The 14,802-nt window shown below is 41.9% G+C and overlaps 1 protein-coding gene across 5 annotated transcripts in view; it reads left to right on the plus strand.

Annotated features, from left to right (window-relative positions):
• Positions 1-14,302, plus strand: part of LOC308098704 (lysine-specific histone demethylase 2-like) — a 35,311-nt gene extending 21,009 nt beyond the window's left edge. Inside the window, exons 1-5 of one of the 5 annotated variants that reach the window (XM_080447118.1) lie at positions 6,919-7,113; positions 10,582-10,766; positions 11,094-11,264; positions 12,580-12,714; positions 14,257-14,302. In XM_080447118.1, coding sequence (XP_080303244.1) covers positions 10,590-10,766; positions 11,094-11,264; positions 12,580-12,714; positions 14,257-14,271 — 498 coding nt within the window. In that variant the 5' untranslated portion in view covers positions 6,919-7,113; positions 10,582-10,589 and the 3' untranslated portion in view covers positions 14,272-14,302. Of the gene's footprint in view, positions 1-6,918; positions 7,114-10,581; positions 10,767-11,093; positions 11,265-12,579; positions 12,824-14,256 lie in introns of those variants that run through there. The other 4 variants (XM_080447116.1, XM_080447119.1, XM_080447117.1 and 1 more) reach the window with 4 other exon arrangements.
• Positions 14,303-14,802: the final 500 nt, after the last annotated feature.

Genomic DNA, 14,802 nt, shown 5'->3' on the forward strand with positions numbered 1-14,802 from the left:
TTTTTTTTTTACAGCATTTCTGAAGTCCAAGTACAAGGTTGTACTACAATAACAGTACTTTCTGTCAACAAGAGGGCTATGAACATGCTGAGAGAAACGGTGTGTGTGTGTGTGTGTGTGTGTGTGTTTGTTTGTTTGTTTGTTTGTTTGTGTGTACTTGGACCAAATGTCCGCACAAGTATTGTAAAATTTGAGAAATAGACATTGTGAGGACCATTTTCTCTCCAGTCAGGAGAGAGAAACCATTCATTTGTTTTATCACCTACAATTTCACAAATGGGTGTATGCAGCAAAATATAACACTGTTTTCTTCCTAGGCTAGAGTCACTCACACATAAACAGAGGGAGTACGTTAAAAAAAAGTCTGAATGAATGATTTAGGGAAGTGCAAATGCACACGCTTGGACAGATAATTGTCTGTGTTATACCAGGAGTCAGTTACAGTACAAGAGGGACTACTTTTACGTTGACGTCTTAACACCTCTGCAAGAATTTATACACACATTTTGTTTCCAGGAGACAAATTGGCATCTGAAAATAAGATAACTGATATTGTAATGTTGTAAAATCTGAAATATTAATGTGAATGTTAAATGCCTACAGTAATCTTTCATAGTTTAAAAAAGAAATGTCTATGTCTGAAGTCTCTGAATCTCAATGTTTTCTGAATGAACATTGTGAAGCTGGTGTTTACTTCAGGTTCAGTGGAGTGTCTGGATAAGCTCCAAGTGAACAGCTGTGTGAACATGCAGAGTACCACAGAGGTACCTTCAGGAGGACAAACACATCCAGTGTAGACGGGCGTTCCATCACAGACACTTTATCATGGGTCTGAGAAGAGCTGCTCTAGCTGAACCAACGCAAAGTGAAGGTAATGATTCAAAGACAGACGTTTCATGTAATGAAACGTATCTGTTTCCCTTTGGTATCAATTTCCTTCTCCAATATTATCAAGGGGTAATATTCCTGACTAGTCCTTTACTGCCCCCAAGTGGCACAGTAGTAGAATAAATAATAATAATTTGGTCCCCACTCCTTGGGGTGTTTTTTACCATTGTATATTTGCACATACTTGAAATTTGTCCTCTGCATTTTATCCATCCTTGGAGCAGTGAGCAGCCGTTGGTGTAAAGTGCTCGGTGAGCAGTTAGGGGTTAAGCGTCTTGCTCAGTTTGCCACTTAGACACATTGCTGACAGTTGGAATCAAACCTGGGACCTTCGCCTTCCCAGGCGTGCTCTCTAACCATCTAACCATTCAGCTATGGTGCCATGTGCTGAGTGTAAATGCCTTGTGGCATCTTATTTTGCAGTAGCAATAACTCACAATGGACCTCTCCAGGGAAGAAGCACACACAGGATGTACAGAATGTAGTTGATTGGGTGGATGGATTTTAGTTTGACAATGGACAAGAATGTACAACAAATTTATTTTGGTGGCCAAACAGTCCAATGCAAGAGAAGCGATACAGTGCATAGAATATATAGTAATATAGATGCCAATAAATACATAATAATCAATGTAGGTACAGTAATAGACATTAGAGTCAATTCAGTGTTATTAGACAGCATAGAGGAGAGAGACAGGAACGCTGTACACAGTAAAATACTGTGTTAATTTATCAATTTGTAACACCCAGATTGTACAAATGGAACTTTTCCATTTGGTTAAACTTTTTTCTCAGAGTTAAATTAACACTGAGGATTTTGCTGTGTAGAAGAAACAAAGAGGGGATGACATTCAGCACAGGCCATGGGTCAGATTAAAACTCACAACTGTTTAAGTTTAAATATCACAGCCCCAACATCAAGGCACTTTACTCATTTAACCTTGACAGAGGGCATGTAGAAACATTTATCCACTTTGCTGAATAGTTGACTTATCAGTGGTTTCTCTCTTTTTCTCAAATGAACAAGAAACCCTGCCACTGAATTTCAGAAATCAACTGATGCTTATCCTAGCACTACTAATCGTATCTTGGAACTGACCACTTTGGTCCTACAGAATAACTACTTCCTTTTCAAACGACTTCTACTTACAGAGGGTGGGCTGTGCGATAGGTAGCAACATGGCCCCATAGCTGGCTAATGTATAGCTGTATATGGGGACATTTTAGAAAACATTTGTATTGTGCCCAGAAAATATATGTTGATGTCAAATTCTATGAACGATTTACAAAGAATATTTTTATCATCTTCTCAGGCAGTCGGCAAGACGTACACATGTTCCATGAATACCTCAACAGCTCCACTTCACCGTGGCTGCAGACATTAAGGAAATCAGCTTCTTGGACATCAAGGTAGTCAAGGATAACAACATTCTAACCACCAATCTGTTCCGTAATCCCACTCCTCCAGTGATTCCTCACTTACTCCCCACTGGGTAAGGAAATCAACAACACACTGCTTAAACACTGGCACCGCATCAGTTCTGACAACACTCTCAAGCCTATTTTCCCCAACCCCCTACAAGTAGTATACAAACGAGCACCAGTGGCGTTCCCAGGAATTACATTTAGGGCAGGCGAGATCCCAGTACTCGGGAAAAAATCTCGGGGGGAAATCTCGGGGAAAACAAGTTAACAACAACACTACAGTGTAGTGTTGTAACTACAGTGTAGTGTTGTTGTTAACTTGTAGTGACTACACTGACTACAAAACAGAAAAACGTAAAAAAACAAACATTTGCAAGTATAATCAATAAATCAATTATTCAGCAGTGGTCTCTTCATGTTGTAGTTTAGTAATGAATGACTCAAGCTGCTCTCAGAGTCCCTTTTATGCCAGGTGAGTACAGGTGATGGCCCAGACCCCCACCCCTGGCACTCCTGGCACCCCATGAAGACAAAGGCATACATTTGCATCACTATAGGCGAGGGTCGCTCTGCTGAATGGATACTATACGGTGGTGATTAGCTGCCTGCCTGCGTGAATGGACGAGGAGGCGTGCTAATGGGCCGACGGCCGGTGTAGGTTGGATTTTTTCACTGCCTGTTTTTCAGTCAGTCTTTTACTTTATTTTCTAGGGGAGGGCGAGATTTTAGTTGGGCAGGCGGCCGCCTGCCCTGCCTCTATGGTGGGTACGCCACTGACGAGCACCCAACATCAGGTCCATACTGGTCAGGTCAGAACACAACCCTCCCGGACCCTGAACCTTTTTAGACAATATCCCTAGATTCCCTACTGGTAATTTAAAATGTGGATCATGTGCTCATTCTGCTCAATGCAGTTTTATTACTAAATGTCAATTATTCAACCATCCACACACTGGGAAAAAGATTACAATTAAACAAACCATCACCTGTACAACAACGTGACAATGTGATTTACATATATATGCTCAAGTGTCCACACTTGTGACGTGTGTTTGGACACACACACACACACACACACATGTCCACCCACACACACACAATACACACACACACACACACACACACACACACACACACACACACACACACACACACATCCTACAAAATAGTTTCAGTGCTTTCTTATGACTTCTGATGAATAGCAATCACAACAACATTGAAAGATTTCTATTAGAGAATGATTCTATTAGACTCCATTCACATCATTATTGTTCTGTTACACAGTAAAATCCTTGGTGTTCATTCATCTCTGAGAGTTTAAAAATCTTCATCAGAATCATGTTATGGTCTTATTACCTCCCTATTTTCTTGTCAAATTGAAAAACAAACTATTGTATTACAATGTACATTTTGGAATGCAACTCTTCATCTCTAGTCAGTCTGTCTAAGTTATGTGATTTATTTGTTGTTTTCTCTAGTTCATCGACACGGTGGTCAACATTAACATCACATCTGTGTGTCTCTCTGCCTGCATGTCAATACACTTTAGTCCCCTTGTAACAAGGAATGTAAACAAGCTCTTAGAAAGAACACTAAAGGTGTTTACACTGAGAGTGTGACAAATAAATCAGAATCAAGCTATTAATCAAATAGGTTGATGCTTTTATTCACAGTGGAAAAATGAACCTTGTTTAGAAAGATAATTGCACCACTTCAAGTTCTGTGTGGATATAGCCATGACACAAACAGCTGTTTAGATTCATGCAAATGAATGTTTATGGACATTAAGAAGGAGTCTAAAAGCCTATAGAAGTCGTACTGATCCTTACACTGACATTTTTAGTTTGAAGGGTGACACTAGAGGCAAAGCCATGGGGTCACCAAAGTCAGAATCTGCCTGTTGGCTTATGATATATCTGTGTGAAATGTTTATATTTGGCCTCAGGGTGGTGCTAGAGGATAGTTCATGGGTCACTCAGTCAGTTAGGGTTCATTCAACAGAGTTACAGGAAAATAAAATGAATAAATAGATTCACAGTTTATATTATAGTGTACATTTCGCTTAAGATAGCTATAAAAGTAATTGTTCTGGCATTTTCAAACAAATAGTTCAGACTTCAATATTGGTTGAGACTGGGAGGTTGGGATTCCTGGCCGAGTCATACTCGAGTCAGACTACTTTCTTTACTTGCTTGTGTAACTGTACCAATCAAAGTTTCTTCCTATTATCAGTGGTTTGTGTGTGTTGTAACAATCAAAGTTTCTTCCTTGCAGGGTGTATTGCGGTTTTTCATGGCCACCAAGCTGAGTAAAATAAGAAGTCCCAGGCTGGACAAGCGCTACGTGCCGGCAGAACTCCAGAGCCGGACCAGCGGTTACCTTCCCCACACCGTCATAGTGAGTGTTTTGTTGAACTGTTCTATGTGACTCGTAGAAACACATCTATTCACATGAGGAGCGCAGTGTGACCCTGCGGATCCAAGCGGATACACAGGCGTAGTGTCGCTCCCTGTGTCACAAGCCCTTAAGCACATGATATTTGACATAATATCACATCACCCCCATCTCCTCCTCCCTCCTCCTCCCTCTCCTGTCCTTTTCTTTCACTTTAATATGCTTGAACTGTTCCTACCTAAACTGCTGTATATAGAAGATACTGTGAAGTTGTTTACATAAAGTAATGTGGCAGCTACAAAAAAAAGCTGTTGGTGTATATAATATACTGTACCAAGATCATATTCCTGTGTTGTGTATGTTCTCTTTTTTAGCTTTTTTTGCACTCTTTCTTTTTATTATCGTTATTATTCTTATTACCTATGCTGCTGCATTGTCTGAAGGAAGCCGAACAAAAATCTGTTTTACTCTTATGTACCTGTGTACAAGATGTAACAATAAAGCACAACCTTGAACCTTGACCTTGGGTGTTGCTTTCCAAAAAGCTTTTTGGCAAGCGACACCGTGGTACTACAGAGTATAAACCAGGCTTTATGTTCCTCTATAGGGCTGGGTGACCAGGGCTCTGCTTCCAGCCAGACTCATTACCAGCTACGTGATGGGCCTGCACTTGTCCATGCTGCACGCTACGTCAAGAATCAGAAATAGGGTTTCATCATCTCAGAGCAGCAGTGACCACGAGGGGACCAAACCATGGGAAAGAGTCGTCCAGCATGTATCTTCATGGACCCAGAGCATTAATAGAGAGATGTGAAGAAGAGCTCAAATTCACTTAACTGGGTTTTAGGATTATTTAATTGTGTGTGTGTGTGTGTGTGTGTGTGTGTGTGTGTGTGACACAGAGACACAAACACTGGAGCTGTTCATTGATAGGAATTATTTTTCGTAGATTTTTGGAACTGAACTTTCTGAAAAGTAATCAAGCTGTTAACAAGATTAAATTGAATGAAAAATGTTGTAAACTGGTCATGGCACCATACTTGATGGCCAATGGTACCTTTCATAATCTGTATTAATTTGTCTCTTTGTGGGAGCAATGTTTGTTGTCTTACAAAGTATTCACATAACCACAGTTTGCAGCCTTACCATTAACCACATGAAACCTAGTTTCCCCATTCTGTGTATGTCATAATAGGCAAATATTTGCCTATTATGACATACACAGAATAAGGCCTCAATGAGATGAACATTGGTATACTGCCAACTTAAGTTTCAACCAGAAACATAAAATCTAAATCATGGGAAATAATAAAATGATCAATTAGAAAATACCTGCTAGTAATAGACCTTAAACACATTCACAAACACATTAGATATACCAGTCCACGTAAGAGCAGTGAACAAGGAAAGACTGCTTTCATTCATTATTCTCCACACAAATGGAACAAACTTCAGGACTCTCTGAAACTGGTGCGATTGGTCTCAATAGAGACATTTAGGGTGCTTCTTGAGGACACACTACATAGTGACTGCACCTGTTTCATGTAACACTATATTTATTTGCATCTGTGACGTTGTAATATGATTCAAATGTTTGTTATTCTTCATTATGTATGTGTTTTATATGCTGTTATCAGGACATCCTTGAAAAGGAGAGCTTGCTCTCAATGGGCTTCCCTGAATAAATAAAGGAGAAAAAAAATAAAAAGAATTACACAGGCATGCATTTAAATTGAATTTCTTAAACAAATGTCATCAGTTACTATATCAGATGGGCCCCTCATTTCATTTGCCTGGTATGTCTAATGTTTGGACTGTGTAATAACAGGAATGCTAGAGGTGAGTGGTGTTGCGGGCTTTGTACACCAGGTGGGGCTATCTTGCAGAGTCTAACTTATTACCTGTCCATGACGTAATTTCCCCCCGTGTCACGTGCTGTTTGATAGAAGGTCAACCAGAGATGGAACAAGCTCAGTCTCTGTTACATTTCCACCGGGGAGACAATACTGTAGGTGACGATGATGTTAAGGAATCACCTAGTATTAGAATTACAGGCTTGCCGTTTGCCTTGCTGTTAAAGCAGGACAGCTTTGCCTTTGAAGGAGCTTCACGCTGGATGTGCTCGGAGACTGAGCACTGATTATCAGCCTGAAGCTGCGTGGAGCTTCAGAGAGTGGGCGGGGTCTATGGTCTGGAACCAGGTTACAGAGAGCTAGCATTAGCATTAGGATTGGTGATAGTCTAGGCTTGTTTTCCCTACAGAATGTAGCCCTGAAGGATGAGCCGCTCGATGGAAACCTCCAGCTCAGAGACCTCCCTCGAGACGTCGGGACAGCAATTTTCCAACCCGGATCAGATCAGAGGATTGGATCTTATGAGCCTAGGAAGAACCCGATGCAGTCTCTGGTAAGTCTAGTCTTTCTAGTAGAAATGTAGTGTCCTGGTTGTAGCCAGTAGATGTAGGTATATATCTATAGGTATATATTATAACTATGGTTGTAGCCTAGCAGCTAAAGTATGTTGAGTGAGATTCCTTTTGGAAAGGAGCGCTGCTCTTGTGATCTTCATCTGTCAGACTGACGACAACACACCTGGTAATATACGATCTGACGTTGAATCGTTGGCACAAAGCCAGGTGAAGCCTGCCCGATTTACCATTGTTTCAGACAAGCTATATGTGTTAATATATCAGGGGGAGATTTGATTTGAGACTAGTAATGGTTGATCGGTTTGAACGTTGTAATAACGTCCATGTGAGTGCCTGGTATGGACATGATGCATATTCAAGGCGCTCCTCAGCGCAAAGCCGCGCGTTACGGTCAATACGGTGACGCCGTCATATGTGGAGTGTTTTGTCTCAAGTGATTTATTTTGGGTGCTTTAACAGTGTGCTGAGTGCTCTCTCTCTCGCCATGTTAACAAGTTAACTCTGTACTCTCAGTGAGTCTGGTTCATATGTTTCTGTGTGTGGAGGTCAGGTGAGCCGAGCGTTTATATGGGTGCTTTAACGATGGCCGCAGCAGGCTGGCTGCCGCTCTTACTCACGCCCCCCCCCCCTGTAATAATAACGCTGCATGCGAGCGCTATGGATATAATATCATCAACGGCGCTCCGCAGCTAAAAGAAAGCCGCTGCATCGACGACGTTGTCATATTGAGTGTTTTGGGTGCTTATTAGCCATGGTTCACATGACGCTTGTATACAAGCGTCATGGTGCCGAGTCCCCCTGGTCTAAAGTTGTGTTAATTTTTTTCACATTGCCATCTCTCACATAAACATAAACGTTCAGATTTCAAATATAAAGTGCTTACCACCGAGCCACGGATGTTACAAGGCGATGCGGACCGCGATGAGTACCCGTATCTCCCGTATTGTTCAATAAAAAGCATTTTAATCCCATCGCCGGCCATTTTCTCCAAATTGTCTCCGATACTTTCAACCATGCGACACTAATGGTTGGGAGGTGTATTGCACTCTGATACATTACAAAACAAAAAAAAAAGAAAAAAGAAAATGGCCGGCGATGGGATTAAAATGCTTTTTATTGAACAATACGGGAGATACGGGTACTCATCGCGGTCCGCATCGCCTTGTAACATCCGTGGCTCGGTGGTAAGCACTTTATATTTGAAATCTGAACGTTTATGTTTATGTGAGAGATGGCAATGTGAACAAATCGAACACAACTTTAGACCAGGGGGACTCGGCACCATGACTGTCATGGTATGACAGTCATGTTTCAGGGCTAGGTGCTTATGTGTGCTGAGTGCTCTCTCGCCATGTTAACAACCGTGAGTTTGTTGTTTTAAACTTAAACTGACTTAGCCTTCAGTTGATAAAAGACTGACCGATGACCGTCTTGATCCAAGGCTAGTCTGTACAGTGAATGTATGAGTGAGTGCAGGCTAGCCTTCCTATAACGTAACATCAACAGGAGAGGAATTTTCCCTTTTTAAAGAGAGAGTGGTTGGCCCTTAAAAGGGCCGTTGTGTTGTCACTGCAATCGAGTCCCTATATCGCCGCGGCAAGAGGAGGAGCCGCCTCCTCCTCTTCCTTGTCCTTCTCCTCCTCCTGGATGGTTTCGAGGATGTCGAGGTGGAGCCAGAGAGGGATTTGGTCGAGGGCATAAGCTCGCTTGACCGATTCAGTGACTTGGAAGATGGCCTCCAGACGCTTCTCCCGCCGCCGCCTCCTCTGACTCAAGGAGCCAGAGTTGGACTTGGTGAGAGCAAGCTTCTTGATGATCTTGGAAGGACGCATGTCGACGAGCGACTGGCGAGCAGGCGGTTTCCCCATCTCTGATGCTAACGGTCTAGTACAGTACCAGTGCAGCAGGAACGGTCTGACGCTGAACGACAACCGTTGCGTTGTTATAGCGCAGCGCGCGCGAGCATATGCAAATGTGGTGTGGCGCTCCCACGATATGATTGGCTGACGCCGTTTTCATTAAAACGAGACGTTCTTGTTTTGTTTTGATATTAGAAGAAGGCTTAAACTTAGAGTTGAATTTAATCAAGACATTTTTACAAATGGATTCCCAGATTGTAGCATTAATTTGCTAATGCTAACATTAGAATGTATTCAGCTTTAAACTGAACCTTTCTATGATATAGAAAGGGTTCTTGTTTGTAAACATTAGTGGATGTTATGTTATGTAATAACCCCCGCCACCAACGCAATGCAAGCATCTGCCCATTTAAATATCAATTGTTAGCTAGCTAATGGCTAACGTGTTCACATGTAGTTGATTTAATACACAATCTATCATAGAGAACATGGTGTTAAATAAATGTCCTTCAGAACACAGTAACATTATTTAAATGGACTGATATGAAACGCTGATTGGCGGATCTACAAGCAGATCTACAAGCTCGAACTTATATATCTGCTATTTTCAAATGGCCTAAATGTAGGCTGAAGTGGTGGTTAATGTATGTTTTATAATAAAAATAAAAATCTACAAAGTAACTGAGTAACAAAAGTTTTAAAATAAATGTAGTGGAGTAAAAGTACAACATTTGGAATCCGAGTTGTAATTGAGTAGTAATGGAGTAAAAGTATTTTTTAAACACTCAAGTAAAGTACAAATACCTCAATTGTACTTGAGTACGGTACTTAAGTAAATGTACTTAGTTACTTTCCACCACTATAGACTACACACCGAGCAGCAGCAGCTGCTATAGTGCCTGCCACATATGACTCATTGTCAACATGTTTACAAATGTATGTGTATTGTCTAGTAAACTATTCTAACTTCAGGTTCAGTCAGTCTGGGACCGAGACCCTCCACTTTCTAGGCAAAGCCCTGCTATATTATTTTTCATCTTTTGGTTCCAGTCCATGGCAGTTACTTTTGTGCACATTTTACCCAATAATCTGCATCCACCAAGAGATATTACTACTGTATGATGCACTACTTTTACATGGTTAATGCTGGTTAACTGTACATTAACGCTATCATCCATAGTTTAGGCTTGTCATGTATGAGTTCACATTACTAAAAGTTATGGATTGCAGCTTTAACACTGAGCCTTCTACATATTTGGCTGTAACTTTAAGCAAACGTATGCCAAAAGTATGCCATCTAGTACAAAGACAGTGGTAACGACACTAAAGTGATCTACACAGTGAAAGTCACCAAGGATGAAGAATGACATATAAAAGGCATTTGGTTCATGTTTGGCATTTTAAAGGCTTTTTTAAATGCAACACCTTATGAAATGTATTTAAATTGTATTTAAGGGTAAGTCTAACCGTTACAAGGGAGCAGCTTACTCTGAGGGAGCATTGGCTCCAAATTGTGCCATTAAATAAATCCATCCAGAATGCATCTTGTCATATTTTAACCATTACAATGATGATTGTTTTCTACAGTTCCAGGTATGTGTCCATACTTCCAGCCCTTCTATCAGCCCAATGAGTGTGGTAAAGCCCTGTGTGTGCGACCAGATATGATGGAACTGGATGAGCTGTACGAGTTTCCTGACTTTTCTCGAGAACCCACCATGTACCTGGCCCTGCGAAACCTCATTCTGGCCTCCTGGCACAGGGATTGTACGGTACAGTATAGATGAAGTAATGACGTCCAATTATTTTATATTTTCCCGGGAAAGCATCTGTGTAATTTTACCGTTGGCTATTAAAAAATAGCAGATATACAAGCTCACAGCGCGTCACGTTTTTTGAAAACTCTTAAAAGTGTGAGAACGATGTTTGCTTCCTTTGCATGTAACCTGCTCTCTGTAGCCTTGAAGTGACCACTGGCACCCAATATGTCTGAAATCACAGCAGCAACAAATGAAAATAAAATGTTTCAGGAGAAACTTACCCTTGAAACAGTGAATAACGCTTGAACCCCCTTTGTTTCGTTCAATCCACTCATTCAGGAGGTGCTGACTCCCCAGAAGTGCGCTCCACATGTCATCGTCCATGGCTTTGTGCGTGTGCGCTGTGTGCTGGAGCTGGACCAGGTGCTTCGCTTCATGACCAGGAAGGGCCTCATTAACACTGGAGTGCTGGCAGTCAAACAGCCTCTCCTGCCTGAGAAATACCGCTCTGTGAGTGTTGACTCCCTTCTTCTTTTTCCTTCTTTAGAGTAGCCAATGACTTTTACCCTCTTTTCTACCCAATTTAGTCGTTATGCCAATTAATTCCTCCCACTGCTTGTCACTGCTGTTTTTACCATAGACATATAAAGGTAGACGCCTCCTCTGGCTCTGAAGCGTCGGCATCTCGGACGCACTTCCGCTTCCTCTATGCTTCCGGGGGGCAGCTGGAAATTTCCGTGTGCGTCACAGAAGGGGGCGTTCAGTAGGCCAATCAGACGCAGGTGGGGGCGGGACAACTAGATTCTGACAAGTCCTGGAAAAGACGCGCTGTGGTTGGCCAGTAGTCAACACGCTGTGATTGGCCAGTGCCCGTTCCCCCCGGAAATATGGTGGCCACCATACCAAGCATGTCGCTCCAATGAAATGCAGAGGCCAATGAGGTATCTAGGTTTCTATATCTATGGTTTTTACCCTACTGGCTCGCCTACCAGTGAGCAGCCCACACCGGGAGGACGTATAGCCATTGTCCTACTCCTCCCACTCAACATTACCCGCTGACAGGAACCGCCCCCAGCCTGTAGGATTAGGTACAGTGACAAATATTACCCTCCCCACACGGTTCGTATAGAAACTCGGCCAAGCCGGATGCAACACGGTGGATTCGAACCCCTAGACTCCGGGGTGGTGGGAAGGTACTTTACCTTCATCGCTGCACCACCTGAGTGCTTTTCACCTCGACTCATTCAAGAAGTCATCTGACAGATGTTGAGGTTTAAATATCTTGCTTTGAAGCATCTCAGCGATGGTAAAGTCTCTTGCTTTGACACTTAAACCACTTTTAGGTCAAATACCGTGAAGTATCTCTGTAAATTTGTCCCTCTAGTATGGCCCCTGGTTGTAGTGGAATATTTTGCCTGTCTTTACAGAAAAATTTGATTATGATCGGAGCGAGGGCATCAGGACTGGCTGCTGCACGGCAACTGCAGAACTTAGGCATGCAGGTTAGGCTAGACCATCAAACTAAAGTATCTTAGTCGGGGAAACTCCCCCCTGTCAGGTGACAAGAAGGTCAGTTGGCTCTCATGCATTGAAGGAGGCATGAGCTCGGCCCTGGGCTCCCTAGGCTGTGGGGGGAGTGTAGGATCACTTAGAAAATTGAGTGCAGGATCACTTAGAAAATTGGCACCGGGTGAAAAAGGGTTACAAAATCGTGGGATAAAAGAAATTTAGTAAAAAAATAAAGTATCTTAGTAAACTATCTTCCAGTACATTGGCAGATGGCAGCAATTTTCCCTAATCCTGTGCAATATGAATGATGTTCCAGGTGGTGGTGCTCAAAGCAAGGGACAGAATTGGAGGCCGAGTGTGGGATGAAAAATCTCTAGGCCTCACTGTGGGTAGAGGAGCTCAGATTGTCAATGGCTGTGTAAACAACCCCATCGCTCTGATGTGTGAGCAGGTGAGACTATTTTTTTAACTTATGTGCGAAATCCTTTGAATAAAGTTTAACTTTACCCACCTACAGTAAGTGCTGGAGTTCAATTAAATTAATAAACACTAGAAAGGTTTCTAAAGATATATCTCAGTCTGAACGCAGTAACCTGCTCTAATACAGCACAAGTGAAACTTGTAGGAATGTACAGGAACGAAGCAATATATGAAGATGTATCTCGCTGCATTCCAGAAAATGGGTTCAACAGGTCCTATATGCAGTGTCAATTTGAGTCACAAAATGTATTTGAAAATATTGATCATTGTCTTTGCATCACTCAGTGGATTAGGGCATAAACACATCTCTGACTTGCTTCTACATTTTGAACCCTCAAAAAGTCTCAGGTCATTTAGGACCGGCCTATTAACTGTTCCCATATGTCAGTGTTTTCTAGTTATGACACGTAGTTCGTACAAACTTCCGCCAATAATGACAACTTTTAATTTTAGGCTAAAACTGTTCTGTTCGGTTACTTGTGACTGGACTTTTGTGACTTTGGACTTGGAGGTTTTATGACCCAGCTTTGAACTTTTAACAATTAGAGCACACATTTTATAAATGAATAAGTAATAAAAACAGTAACTCATGAGTATCTATTGTGTACCAGAAGCATTGTGTAGGCTACAATTAAAATCAACTTAACTAAATCGGTGATCTCACTACGATCACCAGTGGAGGGGAAATTACATAATGTGAATTTACAGTATATTTTGGAATGATGCATGATTTTTCACAACCGAGATTTTGGAGTGAATGAGGAATACTTAAGATTGACTTATATTTACTGTAAGTGACTTGAAACCAATGAACACTAACATACTCTCACTAAGTAATATGAGTGCATATATAAATAATGCTATAGTACTTGTTAGTCAGTAGGCATATGCAATGCCAGTTGGTACCACAGGGTGGTGCACTGCTTATTTTTGTTATGCTGTTTCTCAGTGTGTACAATATACCTGACATCACTTCTAATATTACCAGTCCCAGTAGTATGTTGGCGGGCAGAGTAAATGCATGGTGGTATGTTCTTGATCTTGTTATTGATCCAAATATGTTAAAGACCTGGCTTGATATGGTCAGTATTTACATGTAAGGCTGCTAAACAAACAAGCCTGTTGCTGACCCAATGCTACTAGTCTTCTACTCCTGTTCCCAACACATTACATACTTCAGCTGCTGCTGACCATGGTTCAAATACGACACAAGCTGCTTTACTGCATGTGACCGACCCGCACTCTTATGTCCTTCCTCTCTCCCTCTCACTGTCACTATCAGACATAAATTATAAGAATGGCAAAAATACATTTTAAACTTTGGCCGCGGGCCCCCATTAGAAAATGTGTTGTGCCTGGTTCCCCCAATAGCAAAGATTTGTTAAAAATGTTCAAGATGTTTGTGAAATAGCAGATCTACAAGCTCATAGCAGCACTTGGTGCCGTGCTTATATGAGTTTGTATATCTGTTATCTTTGAAGTGTGTGTGTGTGTGTGTGTGTGGGGTTCATAGAGAGCTGTCTGGTGAAAAGCCACAGTCGCCCAGCACAGAGCAGCTCCTCAAACATCCCTTCATCAGAGACCTGCCCAATGAGAGGCAGGTCCACATCCAGCTCAAAGACCACATCGACCGCACCAAGAAGAATAGAGGAGAGAGAGGTACGCTGCATGGCCAGCATGTTGCCACATGTGGATTGGAGTAAACGCATGCTCACACAGTAAAATCCCATTGTTAATTTAACTCCGAAGAATGTAGCCAAAATGGAACCATTCGTACGCTGTTTGGCGTTAAGAGAACATTATGTATTTTACTGTGTACAGTACACACATATGCTGGTGCGTTAGGTAGAGCTACACCATTAAATCCGCTTTCACACTCTGAGTCATTTAACATTCAGGATTTTGCCACACACACAGAACCAAACCAAACCACCCAGAACCACATTTATTAAGTCCATCATGAAGTGGCATATTGTGAGGACTTTGGTCCGACATCTTCATGATGAAGTATAGAAACGTTTTCTGCAGAGACGGAAGCTTTGTGTATCTGTCACTTTGC

This window comes from Gymnoscopelus braueri (assembly GCF_963280865.1).
Source record: "Gymnoscopelus braueri genome assembly, chromosome: 1".
Classification (NCBI taxonomy): domain Eukaryota; kingdom Metazoa; phylum Chordata; class Actinopteri; order Myctophiformes; family Myctophidae; genus Gymnoscopelus; species Gymnoscopelus braueri.